General features: G+C 22.7%; 1 protein-coding gene across 1 annotated transcript; it reads right to left on the bottom strand.

The window, feature by feature from the left end:
- Nucleotides 1-11,186: 11,186 nt before the first annotated feature.
- LOC145829724 (uncharacterized) lies at nt 11,187-18,846 on the bottom strand. The gene is made up of 6 exons (XM_082937593.1): nt 18,693-18,846; nt 16,735-16,906; nt 14,994-15,110; nt 14,165-14,294; nt 13,851-13,961; nt 11,187-11,969 (listed from the first exon to the last, which is right to left on the bottom strand). The coding sequence occupies exons 1-6, from the start codon at nt 18,802-18,804 to the stop codon at nt 11,412-11,414; spliced, it is 1,200 nt and encodes a 399-aa protein (XP_082793719.1). The 5' UTR covers nt 18,805-18,846; the 3' UTR covers nt 11,187-11,411.
- Between the last annotated feature and the right edge of the window lie 1,202 nt (nt 18,847-20,048).

The raw sequence follows: 20,048 nt of genomic DNA, 5'->3' as shown, positions 1-20,048 counted from the left end.
TAAGCAATGTTTACTTTGAAAATCAACTAGAAGAAAATAGAAAGCTAAATACAATTTTTTTTTCACTATTATTATTTGTGTTGTTCTAGAATTTAAACTTTGCCAAAAATTCAAACTTAGTATCATAATTTAACTTGTTTTGCTTTTAGATAAAAATTTATTTTTACTATAAGCTTTCATATAAAGCATTTAAGCGGGATTTTAAATTTTAATAGCGATTAAAAGCATAAGATTGTTAAAATTATCAATAACTACGTCACAATTAAAATAAGCTACACTAAATTTAAGTAAATTTTAAGCTCACTTCATTAATTATATTTTTGCTTAAGCAATGTTTACTCTGTAAATTAACTAGAAGAAAAAAGAAAGCTACATACAGCTTTGATTATTATTACTATTGTTAATTTAAATTTAAACTTCTACTAAAACTCAGTCTTATTATTAAAATTTGATTTGTTTAGTTTCTTAAGTAAAATTTTTTTGTAAAAATTTGGTTTTATTATAATTTAATTGTTTAAATGCTATTTTCCATGACTGTCACATATCTTTTTTTAGATTTATTTAAGCACTGACGAGGTCTTTGACCGAAACTTAGTTTGTAAAATAAATTTTTGAAAGAATATTTTAATATAGATATATAAATATATATTTAAATTTTTATGTTTTTCAACTTGTTAAAATTCTATGCAATTTAATTTAGCTATTTTAATCTCATTTAAATATTTTCAATAATGTAAAATCTCTATATTTACAGCTCATTTAATATTTAGTTACAATAACTTTAAGAGGCAGCGATCCGCATGCAGCAGTACTAAAAAAGTTTTTTAATAATAAAGCTAATGGTCTATTAGGTCAAACTAGTTCTACAACCTTAGCAGAAAACAAAGAAGAGACTTTCGAAAGAAGGTTTTATACTACTAATAACAGCACACGATTAGATCTTCATGATAATTAGTTGTTTTTACTTACAGCAGCTGTTTATCCACGGTATCGATTTGACTTTTTCCCTGCTAATCATAATTAGAAGGTTGTAAGGCTACTGAAATCAGAAGTAAAATATCATAGTTGTCGTGAGACTGATCAAAGTGGTCAAGTTGAAACAAGATTCAGTTGATCAAGATATTGAGACAGAAATTGAGTTTTATTGGCTGAAAAAAAATTATCTGCTGAAGAATTGGAAGAAGCTAAAGTCTTGTCTTGATTGAACTCAAAAAAGAAAAAAAAATATCTTGCCAGGTTTGTAAGAAGTAATCTTTCCGCACCATCATTTTCTGTCAATTCTGAAAGGTTATTTTACGAAGCTGGTAATTTGTAGGAACAAAAGCGGAATCGATTGCTTTCAAAAACTGACAAAAAACTTTTTTTTTAATCACAACTTTAAAAAACAAGAAAAGTTTTCTTCGTAGCTTAAGTACGAAGTTTGTTCTTTATAAAACTACATAAAAGTTAAAACATTCAGGATCCAGATCCGAATCTTGCTGGAACTTAACTTGAAAGAAAGATCCGGATCTGACAGATCACTACCCTTTGTGCGAAAGTGTCACTTCGTGCATTTTTGACACCTACCAGAAAATCAGAAGATCCCTAAAATAAGCAATGAAAATACTGAAAACAAAAATTTTAATTTGTTTAAGAATATTACTTAAAACATTGTTTATAATTTTAGATGATCTTTCAGCTCTTACCTTTTATGGTAAATGTAAAATTGAGAAACATATTTTATTTACCTTAATTAAAAATTCGTTCCTATAAAACTAAATTTTAGCTTTTAAACTGCCTTAAAAAAAAGTTTTCTATCAAAATTATTCATTAATTATAGGTTTGACAACAAACTGACATATAAAATATTAATTTGAATTTTATTCATATGACCATTATTTCATATGACAGAAGAAAAGTGTGGTTTACTTTAAAAAATAACCACAAAAATGTAAAATTAAAACTTACATATGAGAAAATTTACACTTCAAATTGTTTCGCTGAATTAAAAGTTCGACAAAGTTCAACTAACTTGATAGTTTTTACGAGATATTAATTTTTACTCGTAAACAGTTTAAGGTATTTATATAAATGAATGAAACACTTCATACAATTCTTTTCAAGTCAATAATTTGCTTTTGAATTGTTTTACAATAAAAACTTGTTTTTAGAATAAATTATTTTTAGTTACCGAAGTTTTTATTTGCTTTACTAAATTGATCTGTCGCTTTTCAATATTTGACAATTCATAATATTACTTCCTCACCCAAACTGACCGTGGTTGATAACGATTATAAAATTAAAATATAAAATATAACTCTATGATTTAGATAACTACAACTATAAATAAAGTTAAGACTAGAACTTCATTTGGTTTTTTTTTAAGTTTTTCAATTATGAAAAGAAAAATGCTGAAACAAATTGTTTTCTTGTTGGTAAATGCAATACGAAAGTATTAACATCAAAATAAAATAAAAAACTGATAAATTTTGTAAGCAGTTTAAAAAGTTTTTTTTTTTAACTTAAAATTGCTAAATGATTTACTTTTGACCGTTTACATTTACTTGTATAAAATTTTGCATTTAAAGCAAACTGTATCTATATCTAAGTTATAAAGAAAGAATAAATTATTTGCACAACTACTAGTCAAAAACTGTTAAATATTTTTGTTAACTTTTTCAGTTAAGAAAGTATTTCATTAAACATCTAAGTAGATTATAGTTAATTGTCAAAACTAAAAACAGCATGAACCTTGTATCAAACATTTCCTATTTTTACTTTTATGTTTGTTTATGAAAAAAATAAGCTTAAAATCAATTAAATGAAAAAAAAGTACGAAGTTTAAGATGTTTTCTTTCAATGCCATAATATACATAGATAAGTAAAAGTGTGTTGTAATTCTTGTTTTGTTACTTAGTATACTTAGTTTATATAGTATATTTAATTTTTTTAAATAAGATATCAAGTTTCATAGTGTGGTTTCGAATTATGTTTTAATATAAATAATCAAACTCAATCATTAATTAACCAATTTATGAGAAACTTATGATTTAAATTGAATGTGCAGTAATACGTAACAGCTTAAACAAATATTTATCATAGCATCAATTTACACAATCTTCGTTCAATTTGTTTAAAGTTTAACAATTTGATTTATAAAAAACGTTTAGAGAAATTTTCTCCAACTTAAACGAATACTATAAAATTCTTAAGGAATTTAAAAAATACTTTTAAAGCATTATTAATCTACTTTTATAAAAAAATAAATTTAAAGACATGAAATATTAACATTCATCAAACTGAAAAGTAAATGATGTTTTGAAACTAAACAGTATGTGTAATATTTATTCTGTGTTGTATAATTTTTTTTTACTTAATTATAACTAATTTTTTCAAAGTTTGACATTTGATGTAATTTATTACTAATCTTAACTTATTGAGTAGTATTCGCTGTAAGGTATATAGTTTAAATTTAACATTTTGGTTAATAAAGCACCATATTATAAACAAACCTAAACACTTAAGGGCAGTACTACGATAACGTGTTTATTAATTCTTAAATTCTAATTGTTATAAATCGGATTTAAATTTAATAAAATTGAATACAAATTGGTTATTAATAACAAGTTTGCAAGCATTACTAACCAAAATGTAAAAGTTAAAAAAGTTGCTAACGGACAGTAATATTAATATTTTTGTAACTTATAATAATTTAAGTTTTTATTTATGTTATTTTTTTTATTTGTTGAAAATAAAATAATCAAAGTATAGAGTAAACTTTAATAATGGGAAAAAAAAACTTGTAAAGTTCTAGTTTAACTAATTTATATATTTTTTTATTAACCTGTTTTAATATAGTTACTAAACTAGCACCACCTTGTATTAAATTTTTTTTTTAATATTTTTATTGAATGCATTATAAAATATTAATTATGTTTTAAACTTAAAAAGAATATCTTTTATCGAGTGGAGTTATTTATGTGTTTTAGTACTAATTTTTTATGTAGATAAAGTTATAAAAGATCAAAACTACATGCGAATTTTGTAAATTTATACAAAGATTTTTGAATTAAATAACAATGCGGTTTTGTTTCACATTTTATATACATTTCAAAAAATTTAAAATATAGTTGTTGTTTACTTTTTTGCCTTAGAACTTATATTTTAGTTTGTTTCAGTTATTAAAGTGTTTCTACTTTAACTATTACATATGTTAGACTTTTAAGTTTTAGACTTGTAGGTAAGCTTTTTAAATACAAACACCAAAACAAATGTCTAAAATACATTGTTTAAGTATTTTAACAACTTTGTTTTTATTTGATTGCTCTACTTTAACTAAATTTATATCAATTGTGAAATTTAAAAATTTTAGCCATTAGTCAATTATAATAAACATTTTCCAAATTTTTTAACTAAAAAATACTTTAAGCACATAAAAAATATTAACAACAATCTATCAAGTTTATAGATTTAAGGGTGTCCTATATTTTACTAATTTTAAACTTTTAATGATTTTTAAGTTCGACACAAATTACATTTTTATTTTAGTCAAATCAAAGAATTTAATTTATAAGTGTATATTTATTTTTTTTTAATTATCTATATTTTTTACACAAACTTAAAACGACTTTGCTAATTTTCAGTGTACTCAAAAATAAAAAAAGGTCTTAAGTAGCTACTTACGCAAAAATTTAGTTTATGTAAATGTTAGTTATAAAGTAATAATTTTAATTTCAATTTTATTTAAAAAATATCGTACTATTCCTAATTTTATTTTGCAAATCAAAAAAGTATACTAAAAATTTAAACACTTGTTTAATAGATTTATATATTTAAAACAATAGAAAGCTTAAGTCTAATTTGTAAATTGAAAGTTTATTTTTATTATGTCAGTTATACTTTAGTTTTGTTTCTTAAGTAATGTATAATTATGAAAACAGCTAAAAGAAGCTTTTTTGGATAAATTTATATATTTTATCATCTCTGTTTCACAAACTTCTGTATGATTATTAATGAAGTAAGTATTGTAAGTATTTTTATACTTTTAACAATAGAATTAACTAAAGCAAGCATACAAACTTTAAAAGCAAAGTAATAAATTAAGTTTTTACAAACCTTTAAAAAGCTTAATGACGGTTTAATCATGAACTATTTCAGTTGAAGGTTAACATTCATATTTTGTTATGACGTTTATAGGTCGTTTGCATGTAATTCGAAGTGGTTTTCTTAATTAAAATTTTTATTAGCGGTACATACTTTTACCCTACAAACAGTTCTAACTGATACTTTAAAAATTTTAACACATTTATTAACTTGTTGTAAAATGTTAAGAAAAAATTGGTTTTAAAGCTATTTTTAAGTTTAACATAAAGTTATGAGATTTTAAAAACATTTATAAAATTGTTTACCTAATAATTTTATTCTAATTACTAATTGAAATAAGTTTTGATTTTAGAAAAAAAAATTGCGTGTAGACAGAAATCTTTTTTGGTATTAAATACAAAATGTAAGTGGTAAATCCAAAATATTGTTTAAAAATTCAACACCAAAACAGAACTTACTTGTGTTTTTGAATTATAAGTTTGACTAAAAAATAAGTATATTGGTATAAGGTTAGCGAGTTAATGTAAAAAGGAGGCAACCTTAAGAAATTAAAAAAAAAGTTAATGTTAGTTTTAAATTTATGAAAATATTTAAACTTAGTTTACTTGATTACGATCAAATTAAAAGCAAGCTTGTGTTCTTCACTTTAAATGTTTTATAACATAAAGTGTTAAAGCATTTAAGTATCTGAAAAACATAAGAACATAACAACTTGACATGCAGCAATACAATTTTTTACTAAGATTTTAATTTGTACAATCGAACTATTTTTATTGTACTTTTAATTGTTTTTCATAATAAATTTTTCAAGTTGAATTCTATAAAATTGACACCAACTTTAAATTTGATTATATAACTTGAAAATTTGGTTTAAGTACTTAAGTAAACAAAGCCTAAAAAATGTTGCTTTATTAAATAGAAACTATTTGTAATCAGTCATTAAATCAAAGAATTTTTACATATTTATACTGAGATAAACTTAAAGGTATGTTTTAAACAAAAACCAAACATATATTGCAGCTAAAATCATTTTTATTAATTAGATTTAGTATAAGGACTAGCGATGAACTCTTCATTTTTAGTAGACTTTTGTTACATAACTGTAGTATTGAATCTTATTCTGTCAATAAAAAAATATTAAAATTAATTGATTTTTTCCTCTTGATTTGAAATATGATTTCAATTACGAAAACTAAATTTAATATAATTTTGTGCAAAAAGTTAAATTTTACTTGTTTTGAAACTTCAAGATAAGTTTACTTAAAATCTATTTTAACTTAAGATTGTTTGACAAAAACTATAACTTAAATTGAAAACAAAATGAATATGTATTATTTTGAAAAAAAAAAAAATTGCATAAAAACTATCTCAAAAATACTTTTTAGCTGAACATATGTTAAATACAGTTAAATACATATAGATGAACCATGACCGAAAACAACTTTACTAATCAAATATTATTTAAGCGCCAGCAATTTTTTACTAAGTAACTAACAAGATTAAATTTGAACGTTTGATTATATACAGAGATTAAGGGATTAATGCAACGCTAACGGTTTGAAGATAACTTAACTTAATTAAACTTTTCCTCATTAATTGCATCTATCGGATAGAGTGATTTTCTCATACGAATAGTGTGTAAAGCTTTCACATATAAAGACCGACATTTAAAAACATATTAGTTATATTTTTATTTGATTTAAATGATAAAACTTTTTTACTGACTACACACAATTTTTATTTATCCTATGCATATTATACAGAGAAATTCTATAAAGTTGGTTTTAAAAATTTTTGGGTTATAAAGTTATACTAAGTTACTGTAAATATTAAATAAGTATTATAAAACGTTTAAATAAAGCTATTTTTATATAAAAAATAGTACAAGTATATACTACTAGCGAAATAAAATCAAGACAGCAATGGTTCAATGACATCATTATAATCCAAACTGTGTACCGGTTTAAACTTGCTTATAGAAACAAAAATTAAAGTATATGACCAGATACTGACATGCAAATAGTCTGAACAATGCATTAAACGGATATCTACCAACAGTAAAGTTTTCATAAACGTTAGTAACGTAACAAACTTTAGTTCTTTTGCAAATTGTATCTTTTTAAACTAGCATTATAAACTAAAAAATTTCTTTAATGTTAGCTAAATATTAACTGAAACTTTAAAGTTTAAACTCATTACTACTTTAGTTTGTTTTAAGAAATAAATTATCTATTTTTAGTTGATGCTTCACATTGTTTTAGGTATAAACAGCTTGTATCGTTAACTAAGTATCAATTTATTATAAAAAAAGTTATATCATTTGTAACCTCTTACAAACATACAAACAAAATGAAATTTTAAATTTTATCTAAGTTAAATTGGTCCCAGTAGCCAGATTTGGTTTTAACTGTTTAAAAAGGAACATTATAACTCAAAACATTATTTATGGAGCTTTTGTAAATTAAACAAACTTTATTAAACAGGTTATTTCAAAATGGTTTAGCTTTTAATTTTAAGTTAGTTACAATCAGCTTCGACGAACATAAAGTAAATTAAAACCTTTGGGAGTTTTATTAAAGAAGTTTTTTTAAACATTGTTTTACTGCACTCAAGTTTTAATCTCGTTTTATTATTTATTTTTAATTCTTATCAAAGAAATGCTAAAATGTACTAAATAAGCATAAAATAGCTTAAAATATTAATATTAAAGTATAAAAAGGTAAGTAATCAAATTTACTTATAGAAAGTTTATATTTATTTGTGAGTAAGTTTTACTAATAGCTAAATTTGTACGTTTTCAAACTGTCTCTATAGTCACGTATGGAGCTTATAATTATAGTTTTAATTTCTGTTTAAAAGGATTATGGTATGTAAAATTATAAAATTATGGTTTAAATAAACTTAAAGTATGTTTCATTAAAACTAGTATTTATTATGTTTGTAAAACATTCATAAAGCATTCATAAATATTGTAATTATGATGAAATTACAATTAAAAATTTAAACCTTTTATTTTTGTTTTTACTTTATGTCCCTGTGGATAAAATAAGAAACATTAAACAATAAAACATATACAATTTGGTATAAACAAATGTAAGGTCATTATTTAACGAATGTTAACTTATTGATACTATATATAAGAGCTTTATAACTAAAATGTCAAAAAATATGGAGCTTAAAGTATAAGAATAGAAAGTAAAAACTTAGCAAGACATTTTTGAATATTTTAATCACTACTTAAAGAATTAATCGCTTCAAATAAAGATAAAACCTTATAAATTTATCCATAGCATAGTTGAGATAAATGCCAATAACTTTTTTTAAATGTAAAAATCATACCACACATATTGAAAAATTGGTTGAAAAATAACTGACGATTCACAAGAAGCTTGTGAAATTTTGACCAAAATGATTAATCACAATGTAATTTTTTAATAAAATTTAACATACGGTTTTAAATAAACTTGAAATATTGAAAGATAGATAGTTAAAAATAGCAAGATTTTAACATTTGTATTTTAGTGTTTGACTGTAATTTTAGATATAGTTCACGGTTTTAGCATTTTTTTAAATATTAAAATATAGTATAAAATATTTGTTGGTTTATGAAATTACTTCTAGATGTAAGTAAGACTAATTTATCAAATACTAAATTGTAATATTTCATAACTAATAATTAAAACCAGTGTTGTTTTCGCGATCAAAAAACGATTTTGTTTAGTTTTTTTACTTAAGTAACGGTAGATTATATTATTTGAAATATTCTTTTTTTGTGGGAAAACTAAATTAACATGTTTATTATATATTCTATAATGCTAATCAGTATCCTGTACAAACCACAAAAAAATCTTGTGGTCAATTTAGTAGATAAAAAATTCTTTTGTTGTAAACAAATCTTTTAAATTTCAAGATTTAGTAATTTATCGATACCTTCGACATTAAAAACTGCGGTCAAAATTAAAATAGCTATTGGCGAAATAAAGCTACTTTAATAATTAAAAGTAAGTAGATGAAATAAATTCTAAATAAAGTTTCTAAAGTTTATGAGAATATTATTTACTATTTTTAACTGATCTATAACTAAGACTACGTTTAAAAACTATAACTAAATATAATTTGTACGCAAAAATAATAGTTACCAATTAACGTTTTTTATGTCTTAGTTTTATAGAAGCTTCATAATACAAATTTGAAAACAAATCATTTTCATAATAAATGCGTTAAAGCGAACACTTTAACTTTTAGGTTTTATGATACAACTAGATACAATTGAAAATATCTAGCGATCAAAACACTTTAAATATAAAACGAGTTTACTATATTCTATAACAATTAATATTTAAACTAGGGATGGATAACTTTAGAAGTCAGGAGGTCATATTTACCAAAAAAAAATTTTCCAGGCTGATTCTGTTTTTAAAGCTATACAATATCAAATTTTAAAGACCTTACAAAAAGCGAAGTTTAATCAAAACATAGTTTATTTACCTAATGGTATTTTGACTTAGTGGATTATATTAAATGATAGTTACAAAGTACTTTAATTTTTAAATGAGCAAAAATATTTTTAGACTAGTCCTAGGGTTTAAAGTTAACTACCCTATTTGTAGCATAAAAATTGACTATTAAGAACAATCGGACTTTGAAAGAAAGTAAAACAAACTGAAACAATCAAACTTTATTTTTAGTTAATACATTTAAAATCTTATTATCAAAGTAAACCATAACAGCAATAAAAAAATTTTTATACAACTGAACTATTTAAAAGAAAAAGAAAACTATTATTGATAAAAAAGTATTTTTATACATTTGTGAATTCTTATAGTACCTAATATAGCAGTTAAAGATATTATTTTCAAAGACCTTGATTGACATGAATAAAATTGAAAACTTTTGCTTTTTATTTAAAATAAAGTTTTAATTCGACTTAAAAAAAGATGTCATTTTCTTTAAACTTGAAGTACCTAGTAAAAATGCTATATAAAGGTTAAGTGTTTTAAAGGTAAATATTTTTTTTACAAAACTAAAATTTTTCTTAGAACTAATTGTATGTAGATATTTACAATTAATTATTAAATTAAAAACTATTTGTTGGTTTAGTATACTGCTGAGTTAAATATAACATTTCAAAGACAAGTTTAAACCTTGAAATTTTTATAACGTTCTATTTAAGAATTGAAAATTGCTTAGTATAAGCAAAATTTGTAAAAAAAAATAATGTTTGTTAAAACTGTAGTAGTATAAATTTTAAGTAGTAAAAAAAACGTATTTAGTGTTTATAGTTTTAACTTTACCTACAAACATAGGTTAAATTTATTGTAAGATTGATATAACCTGTGAATATATCTTCACTAATAACTTAAAATCAAATAAACTGGTTTCTTTTTTGTTTAATTTTTTTCAAATTGTATAATATTCAATTCATTTAAACTTAATTTTATTCAGAAAATTTGAACAATTGTTTTTAATTTTTTATAAAACATTTCATTACAGTTATATACAAGACAATATATGAGGTAATGTTTTGTTAATAAATTATGTAAGCAAAATTTTATCAAAAGAGTTTTTAATAAATTGAAAAACCAAAAAAATTAATTAAAATTGACAAAAGCTTATTATCTTTTTTAAATTAACAATATTTAAGTTTTTTTGATCTAAAAAGCAGATTTAATTTATTTTACATAGTTTATTTGTCATGAACTTCAAAAATTTTAATGTCTAAACTTCATATATAGAAAATTACTTCTTTTTATTTATACTTATAACATATTAATCTAAAAAAATCGTTTTAAATGCATAACAACTAAACTATTAAAAATGAATTAAATCTGTTTTTTAGATTAAAAAAATTTAAGTTTTATTTTTACAGAAGTAAAAGTTACTTATGTGACATAACAGCTATTAGTAGACACAAAAAGTAAAACCATATTTCAAAAAAAAAAGAAATATTTAACGAAAACTTAAATAAAGTCATACGTTACAGCAACTTTCTAAATAATTTAGATACTATATTTATTTAAAAGTTAGTATAATTTAAACTGCTGTGTATTTTGCAGAGAAAATTGGAAACTTTTTAAATGTTTAAAATAATTTTAAATGCACTAATAAACAGTATAGTTTTTGAAATATAAGTATACTTTGGCTACAATAACTTGCAGTTCCAGTTATTTTTTACTTATAAAATTTTAACAAGTCAAACTACAAAACATCAAATAGAAAAGCTTTAACAACACTTTTTACTTTATATTGAACTGTTTACACGTTTAATAACACACATTTAATTACACGTCGCATCTTTAAAAATCTAATTGTTTAAAGTTTGTTTGTTCTCAGTGCTTAGTGTCATTTCTAAATACTTTTCTTTTTATTGTCCTAAGTTTGTTTTTGTAAGATATAATTTCACTTTTAGACAAAATTAAGTTTGTTTCAAAACTCTTCAAATACTCTATCCATTTTCTAAAACTGCACAAATTATCTCTGACAACAACATTTTTCCAATCCTGCTTTTTGCTTTTGTTTTCGAAGTAATCACCTTTATTATCTTTGAAAAGCTGCAGTTTCAGTTTCAGATGCTTAAATTCAAGACTTTGAGTGTAATCATTCACATGGAAGCCAGCATTAACTTCCGCTTCAGGATATTCAATAGCCAATGAGCTTTCAATTTTCAAAACATCTGTCATGATCTCGTCAAAGTTATTTTTGAATTCAATAATCAGCTGATGATCGTTTTCATTTATCATAAAAAGTTCGTTTTCCAATTCAAATAGCGACGTAAGTTTTATTAATTTTTCGTGTTTTTCTGAAATTTTCATTAACATTGATTGACGTTTAAAAACGAGGCTTTCAACTTTGTTAATTTCGTTGCTTAATAAAACGCTTCTTTTGGCCTGTTTCAAAAGTGATTTATAAGTAATTTAACCCTTTTTTTGATTAGTTTCATGACTGTTTTATATTATAGTAATTAGTTTCAAACAAAAAAAAATAATTACAATAAATAGTATTTTTAAACAACACAACAGGTTTTATTCATTGCTGTTAAATTATTTTTTTATAACTTTTTTTTATTGTTTCCAAACTTTAATGTGCATATATCACGCTTAAAAACTGTATAATAAATTTTTAGTTTTGTTTTAAGTCACGTTTGTAAATTCTAAACATGAAAACTTTAATATCTGTACAGTGTTTTGTATAAACGTGATGCTTAAACAATAGGTTAATTAATTATGGGAAAAAAAATCATAGTGTAGAAATCAACAAGTTAAGTGTGATAATTTATGTGTGCTTAGTTATTTTTTTTATTTTACAGTCTAAAACCAACGAGTTTGCTGAAAATTTGTAAAGATAAATTACTAAAACTTCAGTTTTGATTCTATATTTTTAACTAACTAATTTTTGTAGTAAACTTTTACAAAGTAATACGCTAAACTTACTGTTTGTTTTATCTAGAACTTGTATGTTTTAATTTATTAAGTTTAGTATTTACTATAAAAAAATTAAGATATCTAAATAAATCTTAATGTATTCATTATAAAATGGAATTAAAATAAATAAAAGTTTAAATTATAGACTAGTTTATTAACACAAACTAATGCTTAATAAAAATTAAAAATGTTTAATGCTAAAAAATAAAAGTGAATTACTAAAAAGGTTTATATCTGAGATACAAGAAATCAGTCAAGTTACACTCAAATAAATTACGTGTTCAAGTAAAGTTTGTTAAAACTCATTTTTCTAATTTAATAACGAAGTTAGGTATTTTCCAATTAATATACATAAAAAACTTTAAAGTAAATTGATAAAAAGCATTCTAAATTTATATTAAAACATAGTTTTTTTCAAGTTTAGTTTACTACTATAAAATTTTTAAAACTTAATTTCAGTTATAGAGAAGTTAAAGCAGTGATTCTTAGCCTGGGATAAATTTACCCCTGGGGATAAATTCCCTTGTTTTAAGGGAAAATTTTTATTACTACAACAAATTTAAAATTAATGTTTATCAATTTTATTTTTAGTTTATAAGTTAGTATTAAATTGTAATTCTTGTAAATTAAATAAACTCTATGAATTTTACGACTTTCAATATTTAATAAGCTTAAAGTTCAAAATTAAACACTGTTTTATATACTGGGGTTAAACTTGGTTAATACCTTCTATAAAGAGGTAAATTTAATAATAACCTGCCAAAAAATAATTTAGGTAAAACATGAAAAAAGGTTTTGAACTGCTGCGTTAAAAGGTTTAAAAGTAATTTTAATGATTATTTTCGATGATCGATTAAAACTAACGACTTATAAAAGAACGTTTTCTTTTTTATTTATAAATTTATATTTGTTGTTGTCTGAAAACAATTTTACCAAAAACAAGTTTACTTAATAAACAAATTTTAGTTGTTTACTATAATACAGCGAAACGTTAGCACTACGTGTATATTTTATAATTTGTTTTTTTTCTATAAAATACTTACTTAAAGTATCTACTTTTTATATATTCGTGTTTATATTATGTTAAATGTTTTGAAAAATTCAGTGGTTATTAATGATAAAGGCTCAAGTTGTCTTTATTTAGTATAATAATTATAAAAGTTTTATAAGATTTAATTAGTTTTCAATTTCTAACAAAAATTCTAGTTCAAAAAATTTAACTTGTTGATAAAAATCTTCCTTGCTGTAAACAGGTATAAGCTTACAAGTTATAAAGAAAAAAACTAATATAAACATCCAAAAAAAATTATCTTAATCTCGTTTATTTTGTACATGATCATCAACAACCTTTGTGAGAACAACTTTAAGCTGTGATTTTTGAGGTATTTGTAATTTTTCTGTCAGGTTATGTTCATTTTCCAAATTAATCTTATTTTCGTTGCCGTACTTGAAATTAATCTGTTTATATTACTAGCAAGGTTAACAGAAAAAAAGGATAATTCTAATTTTACCATAAAAAATTTTGAAGTTTAATATTTTTAAATCAAATAGTAAACTTATACGAATGTTTGACGTTTTTTGAAACTGTTTTATGAATCAAAGCTTTTAATAACATAAAAAACACTTTAAAACTTTATTTTCCGAAGCAAAAAAATGCTAACAATATTTATAACATTTTGAGCTTCTGTTGAATCATCAATGTCAATATTTATTTTTCTAACAAAAATTTCGTAAAGTTGTTGTGCTTGGGAATCCAATGTTTTTATTTCTTCTTGTAAATTTGTTATGTGCCTTAAAAATTCAAATATTTTTGTTTGAATAGCTCTATAGAAAATTTAACTACTAATAACTATACACAATCTTTTTAAAGCCATAGTTTTTGTTTATGGAAACTTAAGTATAAATGTATATTTATAAAAAATTAAGTAACTGATTACACTTACCGTCAAACCAAACCATAATTAGACAAACTGTGGGAAACTTCAAAAAATGTTTGAGATAAACTTATTACGAGTTTTAATCGTACATGTTGTAGTTGTAATTCATTAGATAAAATCATGTTGGTTTCTTAATATGCGTTAATTACAAGTGTAATTTATTAACTCTAAATATTTAAGCTAGACTATGAATTAGAGTTTAACATCATGGAAACTATCATTACTTTAGATGTTAAATTAAACTTGTTATATATATTATTTATAAATACGTTTGTGATTACCGTTATTATCATTATTTACTTATTAACAGCAGCAGTAACAATAAACCGACTGATAAACTTAAAATTATATATTTACAACTTAAGTAAATGTCATATATTTAAAATTAAAACCTTCCTCGTATGATTTATACTGCATACCATTTCAGTCAACATAACAGTGTCGTCTATTTATAATTTAATACCTATGAAACACGAAACTAGTATAACTTATGAGTAAAATGAGCATTATAAGTTTTGAAACTGAATTAAAAGTTTAACATAGTTTAACAAACGTTTTAGTATGTGTTATCAAAGTTTTGATTTCCTTCACTAAATTGGTCTGTTGCTTTTCAATATTTGACATTTCATCTAATTGCTTTCTCACCCAAATTGACTGTGGATGACAGCGACTGTAAAATTTTATTTATGGTTTAAATAAGTACAAGTATAAATAAACGTAAGTATACATTGATTTTACATGTCATTGTGTAAGATTATTTATAGGGTTTTTATATACATAAGTATCATTCAAAGCTACTCAACGCAAGTTATGAAGTCTTGCTTTCGAAACAATATAAAACTATTTAAATTTGCAATCAGTTTGAAGTGTTTTTTATTTCTACAAATCTAAAACCTACGTATCCTGAGTTACTAGCTTTTAAACGTTTGTATTTATTTTAATAAAAAATACACTAAAAAAAGTCTTCAAATATTTTTAGTTTTCCAATCGTTAGGTAATCTTAAATTTACTATTTGTCACAAACTGCAAACTTTTTCTGAACATTAAAATAAAAATATTTGTTTAAATAGTTAAAGTATTTAAAGCTTTTTTCAAGTTTAAAACAGCATTAATTTTTTGTAAAATATTTGCTTAAATACATCATTAACTTTGTTTATGTCAAAAATAAGCTTGAAATCATTCTATTCTATAAAAACAAGGTGCAATGTATAAGCAATTAACTTTGTTTGTCTTATTTTACGTAAACTAATTTAAGATAAACATAAAACTAACTTTTTAATTTGAAATTTTGGAAGTTGTATTTTAATTTTCCATAGTGTAAACTAATATGCTTTTAAGTTTGTTTTCTGCTAAGTTTAAATTTAAAGTTTCAAATATCAACCTCAGTCGTTTTTATTAAAATTAAAGATAAAATTGTGGTATAAATTGAACGTGCAGTGATACATAATAAGTTAAACAAATTACTATCTTGGTATAAATTGTAGCATCATTTTACACAATTTTCATTCAATTAGTTTTAAATTTCACAAGTTGTTTTGTAAACAAAGTTGTGGGAAAAAAGTATGCATTTAAAATATGAGTTTGAAAGCTTTTGTTTTTGAAAAATAAAAGTCTATTTTAAAAACTTAAAAAACCATTAAAGCTACTGTTTTGAAAATAATATTTTAAAATCTATATTATTTATATTGATTTGATTGAATAATAAGTTTTATTTTAATGCCGAATGATCTGTTTGAAAGCTGATAGAAAAATGAACGTTAAAAATTTTCTAGAAAAAATAACCAAGTAAAAACGTTGTAACTTATATATTCTTTTCGTGAAAATAAGATATTTTTTTATAAAAATGTCATAATAGATTATTGCATTACAAAATTTACTTTTATAGCTACTTTGCAAAATAACTAAAGTAGTATATTCTATCCAAAGAATTGATGCTAATTTTTTTTAGTAATATTGAAGAAAAAGTTTATAAAAAAAAAAAAAACTATTAAGATTAATTTAATTTTTACTTTTATAATACTACTTTAAGCAAGGCTTTTCTTGTGCTCTAATAATAAAAGTATAAATATAATTACGAGGCAAATAGTTATTAATTTCAAAATTTTAGTTTTAATGAAATATTTCTCAAAAAAGTTATTTATTTCACAAAAGAACTATAAAATGCTGGGTTTGATAGTTAACTAAAACTACTTACAAGTATTACTTTTTAAAAGTACTAATTAAGTAAGATTGTATATGAGCCGTAGCATACAGTTCAAGCGCAACTTTTATATGAATTAAAACAAATTGGTCACCAAATTGTATCTATAGGCAGTATTGTTCCATCAGGACAACATCTCATAATATTTCTTGATATTGTTTTTCCAAAACAGCACATTCTAATTTGTGAATTATAAGGTCGATTGCCACAACACATATCTGGTATCCATTGTTTCGTTGTTAATCTTCCATTGTTTACACCGTTATCTGACATTTTATTTTCAAGTTTTCAAACTGAAGCTTTGTTGTATAAATAATTAACAATGATTATAGCGCGAATTGTTTAACCCTTTCAATTCTTTTTCAGATAAGGCTAACTAAACATTTTAAAACCATTATAACTGTTTTGTCGTAATAAATTTAAAACAAAATAATTTAAAAAACTAATCGGGAAGCTGAAGATAAGAAGTTTAAAAAGTCTAAAAATAAAACAACAATTTTAGTAAAAACAAATAGAAACAAGATTACATATATATAAAACGATCTTTTTCGTTGAGATTTATTTAAAAAAGTTGTTTGATATCCAAAACTTAGTTTTTGATTAAATTAAATGCTTTCGGTTCATAACTTACAATAAAGTGCTTGTTAATATTAAGTAATAAAATGAATTTTGATTTATACAACAAATTAGAGCTAAAAAGTTCTATTTCAATTGTAAAATTACAAGGTTAGTCAAATTTATATTTCAAAAAAAATTGTACATTTTGTCTGCGGACCTCATTTTTCTAATTTATGATATAAAGTACTGATAATATTAAATAATTTTTGATAATAAGTATCTATCAATCTTATAATTTTATTCAAACCTAATTTGGTAATCACGTAGAAATTTTTACATTAGGTTTTCAAATAAACTAAACCCGTATAAATTTATTAAAACTAAAACAACTTTGCGGCTCAACTTAAATGAATTCTTAATTTCGAAACTTTACGTAGCCCAAATAATACCTAATAGTGTTCTTTGCATATTAGTTTTAGTTTCAATTTAAGACACAATCAGTTATAAATTTTTCTAATGAGTTTTTTAATATTTTAAGGCTATAAATTTAAAACAGCTTGAAATAATTTTTATGGGAACGGGTCAAAATTGAACAAAGACAAAATTTCACGAGTTTACTAAATTGCACGAGAGGACTAAATTTCACGAAAACGAAATGGCATGACGGCACAAAATTCACATAGATACTTTTGCACGAAAACAAATTTGCACAAGAGGACAAAATTACACGAGGGGAAAAAATTAAACGAAGACAATTTTGCACCAAGGGTCAATTTTGACGAGTTAGAAATTTGCATGAAGGGTCATTTTTCACAAGAGTAAAAAAATATATATAAACAAAAAAACTAATATTTGAATTTTAAAAAAAGAAAAAAAAAGTTTTTGAACGAGGGTAAGCGTTAGGGTAAACAGTGATAATAAAAAAACCTAAATAAAATTACTAATAAAAAGAAAAGAAAAAATATATATATAAATTTTATTAGAAGTTATAATAATAATAAATTACCGACAGAGGGTAAGAGTTAGGGATAACAATAGAAATAAAACTAAAAATAAATAAAAAATGTTGTAAAATATAAGATAAAACTAATAAATAATGAATAAAAAATCAACCCGTGCAAAAATTTCTTTGTGCAAAATTATCTGCTTGTGCAAAAGTGTCTTAGTGCAAAAGTGACCCTTTTTGCAAAAGTGTCTTCGTGCAATTTCGTACGCTCGTGCGAATTTGACAGCCACCCCATTTTTATATGATGCCTATTTAATATAAGTTCAAGTTTTTTTTTGAAATAAAGTTAATGATTTAACACTTTATATACCTTTTGGTAATTGGTAAAAATTATCAATGAATTTTATTTAAATACCATAATCTAAAATTTGTTTTAAAGCTTAAATAGCACTGGTTAAGGTTAAATGAACAAAAATGTATAAGAATTGTTAAATGCACAAAGACGTATAAAATGTATTATTACAAGTATACTATTAATAACATCAAACCTAAAAACGTATGGTTTCTACTTTCACGTTTCTGACAAAACAGTTTCTCTTTACCTGAAGTGATTTGCATGATCATAAATACGACAGTGAAACTGATAAGCTTCTGTAGCATTGTTATACCATTGTTTCTTTATAAAATTGCTTTTATAATATATTGATTCTAACTGAAAAAAAGTAATTTAATATCAAAACATTTGATTTGGTGAGTTAAAACTATTTTCATAAACTTATCTCTAACTTTATAAATATAAAATCATTAATAATTTAAATTTTTCCTAGACTCTAGTCATAAGGTAAACTTGTAGTTTTGAAAGTCACGATAGTTTAGTTCGAAGTAATTTCAAGAATTTTATAAAAATGCTTAAAACTAGTGACGGGTTTTTAAGGAAGAAAAATCCAAATTTATGTTATTTTTTTAGTTGATAAAAGAAACTTTCCTAAAATAGCTTTGTTAAACATAAATTAAAAAAAAAAACATTATGTAATAGAATTAACTTTTTCTGTTAAACAAATTTTTTAACTTTTTATATATTATTTTTTTATACTTAAAGTTTAATGATCTTTGAAATACAGCTTAAGAATGTTTATACCCTTAATTTTTTAGTAACAACGAAAAGCTTTTAAATCAGTCATATAAAAAATATAAACCTTCTAAGCCAAATAAACATTTCAGCTAAACCTATTCTTATTCAAACCTAATAAATCTGACACAGTTGTAAAAGAGTAATAAAATATTTTTTCGAACAAAACCTTTCACACTTTAAACACTTCATGCAAACACAACACAATATTTATTTAACATTCCTCGAACATTTTTTCAACCTTTTTACTTAAACATGTCTCTTCTCTTATTATAATTGCCCTTGAGCAAATTTCAAAAGTTTGGATCTTTAAATTTCTGAAAAAAAAATTTCTATCTTTTTTACTTTTAACATAGCATGACGGTTAAGTATTCCAAAGAAAAAAAATAATTTCCTAAACTGTTTTGGTAAAGGTTTTGTATATTGATAACAAAAAATAAAAAACTTCTACTTTTTAGTAAAAATGATTGTTTTGTAAAATAAATCATGATATTTTGATTTTAACCAAATACTTAAACCGTTCAATAACATTTAAAATGATTTAAAACAAAGTTTACAGACAATAACAAAGCAATTATTCATTTCGATTTTATAAAACCACAGTATTTGTAGTGTCTGATAAATAAAATGAGGTAATGAAATTTTAACACATAGAACCACCAAATAAGTTTAATTTTTGTGTCGTAATATATGCTGTGATTGATATAAATTAGATGTCAATAATGTTAAATTTAAACCTCTACGAACTTTCGTTTTATTTAAAAAACTAAGTACC

Source organism: Thalia democratica, chromosome 2, assembly GCF_965202585.1.
Source record: "Thalia democratica chromosome 2, ktThaDemo2.hap1.1, whole genome shotgun sequence".
In the NCBI taxonomy this organism is placed as follows: domain Eukaryota; kingdom Metazoa; phylum Chordata; class Thaliacea; order Salpida; family Salpidae; genus Thalia; species Thalia democratica.
Note: the sequence above shows the minus strand (reverse complement) of the source record. Positions and strands in the feature narration are given on the sequence as shown.

Coding starts and splice junctions, on each gene's coding strand:
- LOC145829724 (XM_082937593.1), bottom strand. CDS start 18,804: ATGCTACAGAAGCTTATCAGTTTCACTGTCGTATTTATGATCATGCAA. Junction 13,962..14,164: donor CTCAAAATGTTATAAATATT/GTTAGCATTTTT, acceptor TAATATAAACAG/ATTAATTTCAAGTACGGCAA. Junction 11,970..13,850: donor TTAAAGTTGTTCTCACAAAG/GTTGTTGATGAT, acceptor CTTTTGAAACAG/GCCAAAAGAAGCGTTTTATT.